The sequence below is a fragment of the Oncorhynchus mykiss genome, chromosome 32, assembly GCF_013265735.2.
Source record: "Oncorhynchus mykiss isolate Arlee chromosome 32, USDA_OmykA_1.1, whole genome shotgun sequence".
Taxonomy (NCBI): Eukaryota; Metazoa; Chordata; class Actinopteri; order Salmoniformes; family Salmonidae; genus Oncorhynchus; species Oncorhynchus mykiss.
In genome coordinates this window covers 35,558,560-35,573,941 of record NC_050572.1, presented here as the reverse complement: position 1 = coordinate 35,573,941, position 15,382 = coordinate 35,558,560, and the positions used below count along the sequence as shown (strand labels likewise).

Sequence of the window (15,382 nt, the reverse complement as noted above, 5' to 3'; positions counted from 1 at the left end):
AACACTTGTCACTTTAATAATGTTCAAATAATGTTTACATACTGCTTTACTCATCTCATATGTATATACTGTATTCTATTCTACTGTAATGAATGCCACTCCGACATTGCTCAATTTAATATTTATATATTTCTTAATTCCATTATTTTACTTTTAGATTTGTGTGTATTGTTGTGAATTGTTTTAGATACTACAGCACTGTTAGATACTACTGCACTGTTGGAGCTAGGAACACAAGCATTTCGCTACACCTGCAATAACATCTGCTAAATATGTGTATGTGACCAATAACATTTGATTTGAGGCTACATGTGCACCACAAAGTCAGAACAGTAGGCTAAGTTATGAGGGGGAAAGGGACCAAATTATTAGGGTGAGGCACATGGGCTACTAACAGCTTACTAAACAACATACTCTTATTATTACATTCTTAGCTGGCATTTTCTATAATTTATGCAGCAGCATACAATACATTTTTGGACTCACCTTGTTGTGCTGTGCTCACTTGAAAAAGAAGGTGGCGCAGCGGTCCTTGTGGGCAAATTGTGTCATCAACATATGGCATGGATTTATTGTGCTTTCAAGACAACTGGGAACTGGAAAAAAACAAGGTAGAATCACAACGTCAGTGTGATTTCTAGAGCTCTAGAAAGACGCCTGAGTTCCCGACTTGGAATTCCGAGTTGGATGACCATTTTCCCAGTCGGAGCTCTTTTTTTCAGAGTTCCCAGTTGTCTTGAACTCACTGAAGTCTGAGATTTCCCAGTTCCGAGTTTCCAGTTGTTTTAAACATGGCAGAAGTAATGCTGGATTGACAGCATGAATGTTTATCCTTTTAAGCTTGGTAAAGAGACTCTTAAACCCAGACTTGGACCACACACCCACTCCACTGAATAGCAGACTGGTGATTGCTTGCAACGCTTGCAGCTAGCCACTGATTCCTTCCAAACCACTCATTGTTGAATTTGCGATTTCAAACTTGTTGTGTAATGTTTATGTCCAATGGCAGATGAGCATCAATACATTTATCTATAATTTATCTTCATAAAACAAGGATTGAAAATGATTTTCCAGTAGATTGTAGATGTGATTCAAGATGATGACTGCTTGTCTAGCTTGCTAGCTAAGATTTAGAAAGTATGATGTTGACATGATCAGTCCAATCAAAGCCACGGTAGATATAATATGATTTGATGTCATTTTATCTGTGGCCAATGACCTTGAGCCTTCTTGGATGGGCACTTCTAATGTAACTCTAGGCAGCACCCAAGGGCTTGAATTTTCGAGCTGTCCCCTTAGATTTTGCGGTGACGTAGTGTCCCCATGAGTGACAGTACACGGAGCCAATCACGGCACAACTAGAGGACATTACCAACCCCTAAGCTCCATATTTTCCACTTCCCAGCACTGAGCTAGGCAGAAACACCTGCATTTTGGAGCAGCCTTAGTCCAAAAAAGAGACCACGTTTGCATGCAGCTTTATTAACTCAATTATTATTATTATTTTTTACATTGTTTGAAAACTGATATGTGACACATATTAATTAATGCCAAAAAAACATGCAAATCAGGCAAAAAAATAGGGATGACATTTTCCACTTGTAATTTTGCTTTAAATAAACAATTTTATTGTGTTCTTGAATCTAAACAGTCTTATATAAGCGCAATTGAATAATTATATATACTGTTTTATTATTGAATTTGTGCGCCTATGGAACCTTTCTTCAAATGCGTGATTTTACGTAGGGCTCATTTAGTTATACACTTCCCTATAAATGCGCTGGCCCGGAAATGTGTCGTCCTCTTCAAGTGATCAAACATGGCGGTGAGTGCAGGTTTTACGTATAAGGAGGCAAGATTTCGCGGGTTACCTTTTAAATCCACAATCATCAGCGTTATACGGCCAAAAACCCATTGTTTTTATAACCAGATATGAGTAGGTTAATGTGCACTATTGAAACAAAGTTGTATTACGCACAAAATATGGGTCCTTGCTTTTAATTGAAGCGTATGTTGGGGAAAGTGACATGGCTGTTGAAGTCTAGGTTTCTCTCCGAATAAGTTTCTCAGTACTTTGTTACAGTTGACGCGACATCGGTAGAACGTTAACATGCGAACAGTGAAAATATGAACATTCACGTAATTGTACAATTGACTGCAACATTGTAAACACACCTTAGCAAGGTGGCTAGTAGCAGCCGACGATAAGCCATAGGATATGCACCGGCATGTCCTGTTGGCAGGAATCTGGTTATTTAGCCAGGAAGTTAAACACATTGAATCACGTTTTTGAATATATTTGTCAGTGTAAACATGTGTGGCTGCTTGGAAACGGCCTAAAGATCGCCAGTTTGGGTATCTATTGACATTGACCAGGATTTAATAGCTAGTTAATATCGACATGTTGCTATTTTGGCAACTAGCTAGCTATCCAGCCTGGCTGCATAGCGGACAGCTGATGTAGCTAGCGAAACTTACGAAACGTAACTGTTAACCTCCCTAATGCCAACGTTTGATTTCAACAGGAACAGAGCGAGAAAAAGGAGAACCCCATGCGTGAGCTTCGCATCCGCAAGCTTTGTATGAACATCTGTGTTGGGGAGAGTGGTGACAGACTGACCCGTGCTGCTAAGGTGCTCGAGCAGCTCACAGGCCAGACCCCTGTCTTCTCCAAGGGTAGGTATCCTATGCCTGTTTTGTTTATGATCATCTGTGGCTGTGTGTTTGATGTTTACCCTGTTGATTGACATGTTGTTAGTGGAAAATGTTTGTGCTGAAGTCTTCCTCCCCCTGTACCCCTCAGCCCGCTACACTGTGCGATCGTTCGGCATCCGCAGAAATGAAAAGATTGCTGTCCACTGTACCGTCCGTGGAGCTAAGGCTGAGGAGATCCTGGAAAAGGGTCTCAAGGTGAGTTTTCAATATTTTATACACTGTCCATTTACTACACCTATATTTATTACAACCACTGCATGGGTGTTTTGGGATGTGGGTTTGACTATGCAAAACTCATAATCACCATTAATTTGCCAAGGGAATGTTTCTTTCTGACACCCTTTAGGGTAGGGCTTAGTGTAGTCGTAACATTTACCCCTATTTCTATTTTCCTAGAGTTCTGTATACTTATGGTTAAGTTGAATCACTTGTGTTCATCCTCAGCCAATGGTGATTTGATTTGGCAAGGTGTCAACTTTGACCATTGTCCACATTAGCAATGTATTTAGGCATATTGCCTAATGTTGCAACATGTTGCCCCTGCTAAATGGAATACCTCGTTTCTTCCAAAGGTGCGTGAGTACGAGTTGAGGAAGAACAACTTCTCCGACACCGGCAACTTTGGCTTTGGCATCCAGGAACACATTGATCTGGGAATAAAGTACGACCCCAGCATCGGTATCTACGGACTGGACTTCTACGTCGTGAGTGGCTTCACATATTTTAGAATATTTTTTTTTTAAAGTTGATTTTACCTGCCAGTTGGGATACGATAGGGTTTTACATGTCTTCTAATTTGAACCACACTCTTTCTTTCACTCTTTTTGTTTTCAGGTCCTGGGCAGACCCGGTTTCAGCATTGCTGACAAGAAGCAGAAAACGGGCCGCATTGGTTTCAGGCACCGCATCCGCAAAGAGGAAGCCATGCGCTGGTTCCAGCAGAAGGTGTGTGGGTTCTCTTATACAGGGTGGGCAGTCATACCTGCAGATTATTTGCTGTGTGTTGCCAATTAAGCTGTAACGCACTCCTGAGTCTACTAATCAATAATTTGGTCTTCAATGTTGACTTTGATCATTTTGAATTGGCGGTTACTGTTTGGCTGAAATAAAAGCCTGCACTCAGTGCCCCCATGCAAGTATGATTGCCTTCTGCTGCTTGAATGCTGTTGGTAAGAACTCTGCTGACTCGTATTGTATAGTAAGTCTGAATTACCTGTGTAATATAAAATTGATGGCTTTTTTGTGTGCAGCTTGAGTAGACTTCCTTGCTAAGCATCTCATTTTTTCCTTTTTTTTCCCTTTAGTATGACGGTATCATCCTCCCCGGGAAGTAAAGAACCATCGTTGACCTTGTTTATAACTATAATAAAATGGAAAAATACCAGTGTTTGGTTCTGTGGTCATTGAAGTGATATGAATCATATGCTGAATTTTATGTTGAGTAATCCACATTTATAATTCTGCATAATAGGAAACTGTTGGCAGTAACCTGACTCAAAGGACAGACTGCGCTTATGGGTCAAGATTCTGGAAAGAATGGAGCTTGCTCCTTACAAGCACATGTTAGTATGTTCTCTTAGTCTCTCAAAATCAGAATACTAGGGGTCTGTTGAAGCTTTGGCCTCTGAAGCTCAAATTGTAATTATACCATAAGCTATTAAAGGGGAAATTATTATAAAATCAGAAAGCATGATGGAGACAATGTATTTGATTTTGAGTGATTTGCCAGATGTGTACTTTCCTAAGTGCAGCCAGTTGTATTGAACGGTTTGTGTGTGTAATACTTGGTGTTTCATTATTCTGGCACATGATGGCAGTATTGGCTCTTAAAATGAGTAGTCTGGGGGAATTGAGTTTGTCTGATACTATTTTTGGAGGTCACATGGCTCTTGAAATCATGAATTTAAGCAGCTGTCTCCTAGCTCTTCAGAATGCCTTTGGGAGGGTGTCGGAGACGAGTTGGTGCAGTCATGGGGGATTTTATGCTTCCAAATGCAGCTATTTCATGCCATTTTAGAGAAAGTGGCAATAGAAAATGCAGAAATCGTTTCCTGGACAATGTGACCACAAGTTACCTTTGAGGTTTGAAATAAACCGATCCACCAAAGCCCCATACACTACCCACCATTGCGACCTGTACGCTCTCGTTGGTTGGCTCTCGTTTCATACTCGTTGCCAAACCCACTGGCTACAGGTTATCTACAAGTGTCTGCTAGGGAAAGCCCCGCCTTATCTCGGCTCACTGGTCACCATAGCAGCACCCACTCGTAGCACGCGCTCCAGCAGGTATATCTCACTGGTCACCCCCAAAGCCAATTCCTCCTTTGGTTGTCTTTCCTTCCAGTTCTCTGCTGCCCATGACTGGAACGAATTGCAAAAATCTCTGAAGCTGGAGACACATCTCCCTCACTAGCTTTAAGCACCAGCTGTCAGAGCAGCTCACAGATCACTGCACCTGTACTTAGCCTATCTGTCAACAGCCCATCTTCCTACCTCATCCCCATACTGGTATTTATTTATCTTGCTCCTTTGCACCCCAGTATCTCTACCTGCACATTCATCTTCTGCCGATCTACCGTTCCAGTGTTTAATTGCTATATTGTAATTACTTCGCCACCATGGCCTATTTATTTCCTTAACTTACCTCATTTGCACTCACTGTATATAGACTTTTTGTTTTCTTTTGTTCTACTGTGTTGACTGTTTTGTTTATTCCATGTGTAACTGTATGTGTTGAATTGCTACGCTTTATCTTGGCCAGGTCGCAGTTGCAAATGAGAACTTGTTCTCAACTAGCCTACCTGGTTAAATAAAGGTGAAATAAAAAAGATCCTCTTAGGTCAGTTTGGCTTTATTCAGTGAAACACCAGGGTTACGTTGCCTCTGGAATTGCTTGTCTGGACAGACGATGGCTGTTTACACAGGCAGCCCTTTTCAGATATTTTTCTACTAATTGGTCAAAGAAATGAATTGGGCTGCTTATGTAAATGCCAAAAGCACCAACACACACTTACCCTGTGCCAGCAACTCTCAGTAAGACGAATAGAGTGATTCCTCCAATCAAATAAGTCTAATTAGCATCCAATGACATTATAGTTGAGTCCTCATTTACTTGACCCCTATTTTTTTCTAGGCAGGTTCCCATCTATGGGAGTTTTACTGATTCCTGGTAGCTTTACTGATTCCTGGTAGCTTGTCATTGTATCGCCTGGATGGAGGTCGACTCTATAACAAACACAGGTGAGCTGGAACCCATGGCCTAAATACAAAACATGACCTGAGCCAAATCTCTAAACGGTCACCTATTTAATTTCAGAATCAAAGGTCTGCTGTTTTGTTTCTGGTAGGTGGAAATTCTGAGGCCTGCGAATAGGTCAGGGTCACAGTTTGCTGGGCTATCGCCCTGTCAGACATTCTCTACCTGTGTTCGTCAGTGGGTGACATTGTAATCATGTTATTTTGACCTCTAACCTTGTCCACCTATACTTCAGCAGTCACTGCAACACTTCATTGCACTTAAAAAAAAAAGTATGTATAATAAAACTTTTCTGAGCTAAACTACTTCAGACAAACATACTTTACAGTTCTGCTATACACATAGTATTATAAATACATATATTCGCTGTTTTTTAAAAATGAGAAATGTTTAACGTTTTGCTGAAAATCATATTGCAATATTTGTCATAAGATTGTATGACTTAATGTAGAACACCCAGACACTATCATTCACTCCAGAATGTTCACACACACACACACACAAACACACACACGTAATCACCACAGTCGTTACATGTTCCACTTTACTAACTGCAATACATATTGTACACATACTGCAAATTGATTTAATTTACAGTCATATTCACATTCAACAACCACATAGGCCCCATTCCATTGAACTCCCTAATGTGCTGTTGTCATACCAGTATAGGAGTTAATTCACTCTGCCTTCCATCTTTAACTTTCCTTTCTTTACTGCTCTGTTCCTCTGTCTACAGCTCTCCTCTCTCCTTCATCTCTATCACTCCTCCCTTACATCTTCCTCTTTTATTTTATTTTTAAAAATCTCGCTCTTAGGCAGTGATGGACTGTGGGGCCACACTGCTCTCTCTCTCTGTGGCAGTTGCTGCTCCTCTTTGGTTGTTGGGGTGTTGCGGTGCTGTTGCCTGCGGGGGGTGTGGCGGGGTGGGAGGGTCAGGGTGCAGCAGGACACGCCCACAGTGGCCTCGGGCAGATTCTCCTCCATGGACCAGCTGTCTGTTGCCGGGGTGTACTTCTGCACGGCCGCCTTGTAGCGCTTCTCGGCCTCGTTCCAGCCACCCATCAGGTACAGCTGTTCCCCGAGGGGCGACAGGCCTGCCGTGCTCACGCCTAGGGGCAAGGGGGAGGCCCGGCTCCACTCACCGTTCTCTGGGGAGAACACCTCCATGGACAGGACGTCCACGCGGTCTCCGCTGGGGCCCAGCTGGCTACCACCCACCACGTACACCTTCCCTCCCAGGGTGGAGGAGCAGTGCCATCCTCGGGGGGTCTCCAGGCTGGCCTTCTCACTCCAGGTGTCCGTCTCAATGTTGTAGCAGGCCACGGAGCGCGAGTAGGCACAGTTGATGTAGCCGCCGGTCACCAGGATGTCTCCGGAGGGCTGCACGGCACTGGCGTGGCAACAGCGTGGCATCTCCATGGGCGTCTTGAGCTGCCAGATGTTGGAGGAAGGCAGGTAGCTCTCGGTGGTGGCCAGCAGGCCCTCCACGTTGCGGCCGCCAACAGCGTACAGGCGCCCGCCGGTGGCTACCAGGCTGAAGTGGGTGCGGCGCTGGCGCATGCTAGCCAGATGCAGCCAGGTGTTGAAGCGAGGGTCGTACCTGAGGAGGAAGAGATAAACAGTGGTGAGTAAGAATATGAAGTTGTCTAAATTGAAATGAAATCTACACATAATCAATGAACACTCAAGTATGCTTTGCTGCCTTATAATATGTTAAGGTCTGGACCCAGTCAGTTACTTTTCTCATGTGTGGGTGTTTGCTAATACATAAACTCAGCAAAAAAAGAAACGTTCCTTTTTCAGGATCCTGTCTTTCAAAGATAATTCGTAAAAATTTAAATAACTTCACAGATCTTCTTTGTAAAGGGTTTGAACACTGTTTCCCATGCTTGTTCAATGAACAATAAACAATTAATGAACGTGCACCTGTGGAACGGTCGTTAAGACACTAACAGCTTACAAAAGGTAGGCAATTAAGGTCACAGTTATGAAAACTAGGACACTAAAGAGGCCTTTCTACTGACTCTGAAAAACAAAAACAAAAAAGATGCCTGGGTCCCTGCTCATCTGCGTGAATGTGCCTTGGGCATGCTGCACGGAGGCATGAGGACTGCAGATGTGGCCAGGGCAATAAATTGCAATGTCCGTATTGTGAGACGCCTAAGACAGCGCTACAAGGAGACAGGACAACAATCTGAACATCACACCTGCGGGACAGATACAGGATGGCAACAACAATTGCCAGAGTTACACCAGGAACGCACAATCCCTCCATCAGTGCTCAGACTGTCCGCAATAGCCTGAGAGAGGCTGGACTGAGGGCTTGTAGGCCTGTTATAAGGCAGGTCTTCACCAGATATCACCGGCAACAACGTTGCCTATGGGCACAAACCCATCGTTGCTGGACCAGACAGGACTGGCAAAAATGCTCTTCACTGACGAGTAGCGGTTTTGTCCCACCAGGGGTGATGGTCAGATTTGCGTTTATCGTCGAAGGAATGAGCGTTACACCGAGGCCTGTAATCTGGAGCGAAATCGATTTGGAGGTGGAGGGTCCGTCATGGTCTGGGATGGTGTGTCACAGCATCATCGGACTGAGCTTGTCATTGCAGGCAATCTCAACGCTGTGCGTTACAGGGAAGACATCCTCCTCCCTCATGTGGTACCCTTCCTGCAGGCTCATCCTGAGATGACCCTCCAGCATGACAATGCCACCAGCCATACTGCTCGTTCTGTGTGGGATTTCCTGCAAGACAGAAATGTCAGTGTTCTGCCATGGCCGGCGAAGAGCCTGGATCTCAATCCCATTGAGCACGTCTGGGACCTGTTGGATCGGAGGTTGATTGGGCCATTCCCCCCAGAAATGTCAGGGAACTTGCAGGTGCCTTGGTGGAAGAGTGGGGTAACATCTCCCAGCAAGAACTGGCAAATCTGGTGCAGTCCATGAGGAGGAGATGCACTGCAGTACTTAATGCAGCTGGTGGCCACACCAGATACTGACTGTTACTTTTGACCCCCCCTTTGTTCAGGGACACATTATTCCATTTCTGTTAGTCACGTGTCTGTGGCACTTGTTCAGTTTATGTCTCAGTTGTTGAATCTTACGTTCATACAAATATTTACACATGTTAAGTTTGCTGAAAATAAACGCAGTTGACAGTGAGAGGACGTTTATTTTTTTGCTGTTGTTATACAGGATATCCATGTACCTGCTGAGGGTGCTGACAGCGTGCTTGGCCTGGTTGCGTGCATCGTTCTGGTCCTCTCCTCCTGCCACGTACAGAAAGCCGTCCATCACAGCCACACACTGGTTGAAGCTCTTAGCGGGTAGCTGGGAAAGGTGACGCCAGGTTGCCGCACCCTCACGTGGATCTCTCCACAGCACCTGGAAGGGAACCAACGTCAACAACATAACACTTCTCATTTCGGATAATACGGTTGAATCATGGTGATTGGTGAAACAGTAGTTTTCTAAAATGTTGGTTAACTTCTTCATCATGTCTTTGACCTCTGCCTAATGTTTAGCCCACCACAAGATCCGCCACACTCACCACTCTGCTCAGTGCCCGCTCGGTGATGGAGGGACGCCCCCCAACAGTCAGCAGGGTGGCCTGTCCTCCACGCACCTGCGTGCGACGAGACTGCAGTGTGTTCTGTTGGTGGGGCAGCAGGTGGTAGTTCATGGCATCCACTAGCAGGCGGTGGCAGTGAGGGTCCATCATCATCCTCGCCACGGGCTGGATCTCGCTGACCAGCTCGCTGGCAGGAATGGTCTCGAAGCGCACGTGGGACAGCAGCTCGGCGGCGTGCACCTGGCGCTTGGGGTCGAAGTCCAGCCACTTCATGGCCAACTGTGGTTGAATGAAACCAGAAATATACTTAGAATCTTATTCGATTCGGCTTATAAATACCACTCCCTCTCTGCTTCCTTGCTATGTCTCTCATTCCTACTGGTATTGTGTATTAATAACCATGCATACAGAGAGTTATACTGACTGAGTATTTCTATTCACAGTAGGATGTCAAATAGCCTGCCAAGTGTCTGTGTACTAGGGTCATGTGGCTATATCATGTCCTTAACAGCTGGTCTGAGGATTGATTTAGGTTTCGCTCAAAATGGTTGTAGTTGGGGGTAGGGAATGAGGAGACCTGATCCTAAGACAGTTATTACATGCAGAAAAGTAGGGTAAAGCAAGGTGAGCGGAGCTGACCTGGAAGGCAGTGACTTCAGATGGCAGCAGCAGGCTGTCCTCCTGGAGGAAGGCTGTGATCTGTTCCAGGGTCAGCTGGTTGAACAGGGGCGTCTCGGTGAACGCGACAAAATTCTCCAGCACAAAGCGGCGGGCCGCGTCGCGCACGGGAATCAGGCCGTAGGCGGCGGCGATGTTCCACACGTACACGCACGTCTGCACGTTCATCTCGGCCAGCAGGAAGTCCATGCACATCTGGAGCAGCTGGGGGATCTGGAGGGTGGCAGCGGCGGACACAGTGCAGCCGATGGTGTACAGGGACATGTGGACGCGGCCCAGGTAGGCGAAGGTGATCACGTTGGCCAGGCCTGAGAATAAGTGGAAAATATCATCGCTTTATTCGTGTTTTTGTCTATTCATGTGGACTTTGACAGATACGTTTCCAAACAAGACAGTTCCTGCCTTTAATAAATGTCAGCTATAGATGCTAGGCGGTTAAGTTTGAAACCTACCGAGGGGGGAGAGCGACGACAGCTCTAGACGCTTCATTCCGGGGTCCTTGGCCAGGATCTCCCGGAAGTACTGGCTGACGGAAGAAATGACCAGCTTGTGCACGTCGAAGGCCTTGGTCTTACAGGCCAGCTCCAGGTCAGTGAGGAAACGCTCCTGGCGCATGCGGCTCAGCTCCTCCAGCAGGGCGTTGCCGTGGAGGGGGCGGGTCACTTCACAGCCCAGGCCCAGGCCCTTTTCTCCGGGCTTGATGATGGGAGGGGGCAGGGGGAGGTTGATGTGGTTGAGCTGCACGATATCCAGTGCAGCCATCTCCTCGATCTTCTTCACGCCCTCCACCACCACCACTCCTCCTCCTGTCATCTGAGTAGTAACAGTGCTCACCTGGGTGACAACTGGCTCCATGGCAATCTCCTTTGTACGATTGATCTTCTTCTTGGGGGCCATGGCGACAGCTACTTTTAACAGTTGGGTTAAAGATTTTGGCTCTCGAGTTCTGACTGAAGCACTGAGGGATGAGGACAGACCAACTAATCAACAAATTGACAAAGTAGATGTTTTACTGAGTGTGATACGGTGGACTTTCTTCATTGATAAACAACCACTGAAACACTGAGTGACTGTTAGACTAGCTATGTGTTCTCTACTGCTAACAGAAGGGGAACAGATTGACAGACACGTGTGTGTAAGGGTGGTGGGTAGGTGGGGTTGGTCAGTTTTAGTGCGACAGCACACAGGACCTGAAAAAGAGAAGTACTAAGTACCACAACATCAGAGAAAAAGGCCATGGCGAAAAAGTAACGACATATACTCTTTATCTTGCTCTCTATCACAGACGGAGTCTAAAAAAAGAGGGGTGTGTGATTGACAGCTTCAGATTTCTGAGGGTGCTTCGGGTCAGGTTTATGGTTTATAGCAGCCAGACACACGTGCTTGTACTCATACTCAAATTACAGACTCCCACTATATTTCAGCAACAGAAACACTGTGAATCTTATTCATGTTTTAAATGGTCCTATATAAAAATGTGAGAAACTTGAGGGGAGTTTTAGAAGGACACTTGAAAAATATACCGTATGATCCTGTATAGTCTCTTAGTTTTGAATTAGAAATGAAGTATAAACGTTGCTTATACACATGCTGGTTATTCAAGTTTCAAAGTGTCTCAATCATTACGACAAACTAAGCACACACTTGTAACACATACTTGGAAAAATACACACATCTCACTAGCTCAACATCCATGGCAACTTCAATTACAGATACACAGGCGCACTCATGTCACCTAAAAATATACGAAGGGCAAAGCGAGTATAGCTTTGGATTACTACCCAGTAAACCACCTCTCTGGTTCCACACCCCATACCTGCCCCTCATCATATCCTCCCAGTGATTTGACACACTATACCTAAATTACTTTCATTCAGTGCTTATCACTTTGTAAATAAACACAGAAGGACAAGCTGGGACTGTGGCCTTTATAGATATAAAATACAAAGGATCACGGGCAATTAAAATGATCATAGTGGGACAACCTAATCATGACTAACCCTTTGATTACAAGGGTACAGTGTCATTATCATCAACAAGATCCCTTTACCCTGCCTTCATGTAAATATCTACCTCAAGTACCTCGTACCTCTGCACATTGATCTGGTACTCTTCCCTGTATATAGCCTCATTCTTGTTTATTTTAATCCTCCTGTTATTATTTAAATTGTTCTTATTTTTTAACTGTGCATTGTTGGGAAAGGACTCGTAAGTATTTCACGGTAATTTGTTGTAATGGAATTGACCCCTGGGTGTTCTACTCTGGCAAAGAGTCTCATTTTGAGTCTGTTTTGACATGTACAAATAGAAACAGAAATTCAACATTTTACCTTGTGATATTCCTCTGCAGATTCATAAAAAGAGTGGCAAGAAAGGAGATAATATGTATATGTTTTGTGTGAAAGGACATTTGTTTCTCTCTCAAAAACCATGGAGATTTTTCACTCCATGCTGCTGATGTTCTCGGTAAACGTTATACCTTTCCATGGCCAAAGTCAGAGTAAACAACATGTCAGAGTGCAGGTGCTTTCCACCACGTGTGTTATGAAAATACATACATGGAGATCCTGTCGGAGATCGACCCTCAGCCAAGGTTATTTATGTCCAGACTGTTGTTTACAGATCACCTACAGAAGCAGTGGATATGGGTCACCAATCATCCTTGACCTATCAAAGGGGTGTACATCTCCTCAATATATGAAGTACCAGTTTTAAGAGATAGTAATTTCATTGAATAAATAGATGTGCTGCTATTTCTGGTTCCTGTGATGAAGTCTGATGTTCCATTGTTGTGTCTATTTGCCATGGGGCGTCCAGTATGGGAGATGACACAGCAGCTGTGACTCCCACCAACCGTTGTCACAGATATTTGTGAGGGTTAATGTGCTATGTGAAGGTTATTTTCATTTGATGTAATCATGTCACATTGTTAGCTACATTTCTAGAACCTTGCTGAATATTCTTAGACCTTTGCAAATGTCTTCCTTTGGTGGTCAGGTTCTTGCCCACCAGCGGAGAAGATTTAAGAAAGTGGTCTCAGAAATATCAGGTTCTTTCTTACATAAGCAGCCTCTACTTGTGTTGTTGACGTTTCAGTGGATGCTTATCTTCACTTGCACTTCTCACGAAGGCCTGGCCAGGCAACAATTTAGGTCAAACTGTCAGGGATCACTTTCCCCCATCATTCCGATAGTTATCATCCCACTGGGCACACACTGGAACCAACGTGGAATAGACGTTGAATTGACGTCTGTGCCCAGTGGAATCTCTGGTGCAGCTATAGATCAGTAATGGTAGGTTATAATTTTGGCACCCAGAACAAATCTTGAGTAAGCGGTGGCCTCTGGCCATCTACTCGATTTTGGCAAGTCTGTCACAAGATATTATTAGTGGTACAGTACATCACTGGTCACTGCTGTTTCATCTCTTTTGCGGTGTGTTGCGACATCCAACTAGGTGGCTACTCACACCCGCCCTTTGGCATGTAACTAACTATCTCCCAGTGTCAGCTCTCTCTCATATGACACCAACAACAGCTGCTGTCCTGTTCCCCTCTCCATATGGGGGGGAACACAGCCCAGTCACAAGCATCATCCACTGCACTGACCGGGGATATTTGAAAACATCAAGTTCAGAGAGAATGAGTAGGAGGGGAGTGAGAGAGGCAGATAATCTAATACAGTATGCATGTGAATCTTTGTGAAAAAATAATGTAAGCTAGTTGAGGTCTGAGGCAGAGCTTAATGTTGGGAGGTAGTGGTGTACATTTTCATTGGTTGCTGTTTGGGGGTTTAGCCTGGGTTTCTGTATAGCACTTTGTGACATCTACTGATGTAAAAAAGGGCCTTATAAATAAATGTGAATGATTGATTGAGTGTACTTCTCAAATGTGTATTGGAGTGACCGAGTATGCCATAACCTCCATACGGAAAAGGTGTCTTTGTCGAGGATGATGAGGGTCAGAGTTGGTAGGAAAACTACCAGATCCTATGAAAAACATCATATGGGATAGGCTAGGAACAGACAGAACATCTTATGAAGCTAAAGAAAAAAGAGGACAGAAATGAAAAGGGGGCATGAACATAAGGAAAATAGCAGAGATGGATCAAAATCGACAGGAAAGATATTGGAACGTGGTAGAGGTAGCTGAGTAGGTGACACCGTGACAAAACAAAAACAAAGCCTGAAAGAATGTTCCTTAGCACTAACACTACCTGTTGTCTAACAGTGTTGATGCAAAATTGGGCTCCTGAGTGGCGCAGCGGCCTAAGGCACTGCATCTCAGTGCTAGAGGTGTCACTACAGACCCTGGTTCGATCCTGGGCTGTATCACAACCGGACGTGATTTGGAGTCCTATTGTGCGGCGCACATTTGGCCCAGTGTCCTCCGGGTTAGGGTTTGGCCGGGGTAGGCCGTCATTGTAAATATGAATTTGTTCTTAAGTGTCTTGCCTGGTTAAATAAAATCTCAAAGCCCAGAACTCTGTGCGGTACACAATGCCATCATGCGTCCGACTCCCACCTCCCCCAGTGTCAGATATCCTTTGCCTATCTCCAGAGATTATTTATAGATGCTGAGCAACACTGTGCCTTTGAGGCTATAGCTCGTATGCATCCTGCTATCAACTTGGCCTCACGTGAACTGTTTGTGAGTGTGAGTGAAATAAAATGCAACTTCAGATTATACATAGTGTGTAATTGATGCTATAGTCAATGTGATTACATCCATTATTTTAGGTGATGAAATGTTTGAAAAGGTTCTTATTTGGGTATGTCTTTCATGCCAATGTCTGCACACTTGTAGTTTGTATTATTGGCAATGGTTAAGTTGTAAGGTTCTGGTGAAATACAAGAGCGCAGCAGTGCAACTTCTAATGTCAACATATTACTTAATATATATAAATGCTTTATGATTAGGATAGGCTATCTCATCAAGTTGGATAAATCATGAGTCGAAGAATCATGCAAATAGTTAGAGAAAAATACAGTCAATATGCTTTACCTGTCTCTCCACCCACTTTCCTCTCACTCTTCTTTCTTTGTTTCTTGGCTTTCTTTCACTTTGTTGATTTTCTCTCACAGGTTGCGCTCTCTTCCTCTGTCCCTCCGTCCTCTGTCTGTCTTTCAGTGCACTGTGGTTCAGTGTTTGAGCGAGTCG

The 15,382-nt window shown here is 44.5% G+C and overlaps 2 protein-coding genes across 4 annotated transcripts; one reads left to right on the top strand and one right to left on the bottom strand.

The window, feature by feature from the left end:
* Positions 1 to 1,750: 1,750 nt before the first annotated feature.
* Positions 1,751 to 4,099, top strand: LOC110489326 (60S ribosomal protein L11). The gene is made up of 6 exons (XM_021562053.2): positions 1,751 to 1,825; positions 2,526 to 2,676; positions 2,804 to 2,910; positions 3,288 to 3,419; positions 3,550 to 3,660; positions 4,020 to 4,099. The coding sequence occupies exons 1-6, from the start codon at positions 1,820 to 1,822 to the stop codon at positions 4,047 to 4,049; spliced, it is 537 nt and encodes a 178-aa protein (XP_021417728.1). The 5' UTR covers positions 1,751 to 1,819; the 3' UTR covers positions 4,050 to 4,099.
* Positions 4,100 to 5,550: 1,451 nt separating this feature from the next.
* On the bottom strand, positions 5,551 to 15,382 carry LOC110489268 (kelch-like protein 31). 3 transcript variants are annotated; one of them, XM_021561944.2, is made up of 7 exons: positions 15,227 to 15,382; positions 12,783 to 12,891; positions 10,677 to 11,182; positions 10,186 to 10,532; positions 9,526 to 9,825; positions 9,184 to 9,359; positions 5,551 to 7,574 (listed from the first exon to the last, which is right to left on the bottom strand). In XM_021561944.2, the coding sequence occupies exons 3-7, from the start codon at positions 11,119 to 11,121 to the stop codon at positions 6,734 to 6,736; spliced, it is 2,109 nt and encodes a 702-aa protein (XP_021417619.2). In that variant the 5' UTR covers positions 11,122 to 11,182; positions 12,783 to 12,891; positions 15,227 to 15,382; the 3' UTR covers positions 5,551 to 6,733. The 3 variants fall into 3 exon arrangements, with proteins under 3 accessions (XP_021417619.2, XP_021417618.2, XP_021417617.2); XM_021561943.2 differs by having other exon boundaries at positions 12,783 to 12,851; XM_021561942.2 differs by lacking the exon at positions 12,783 to 12,891 and having other exon boundaries at positions 15,227 to 15,381.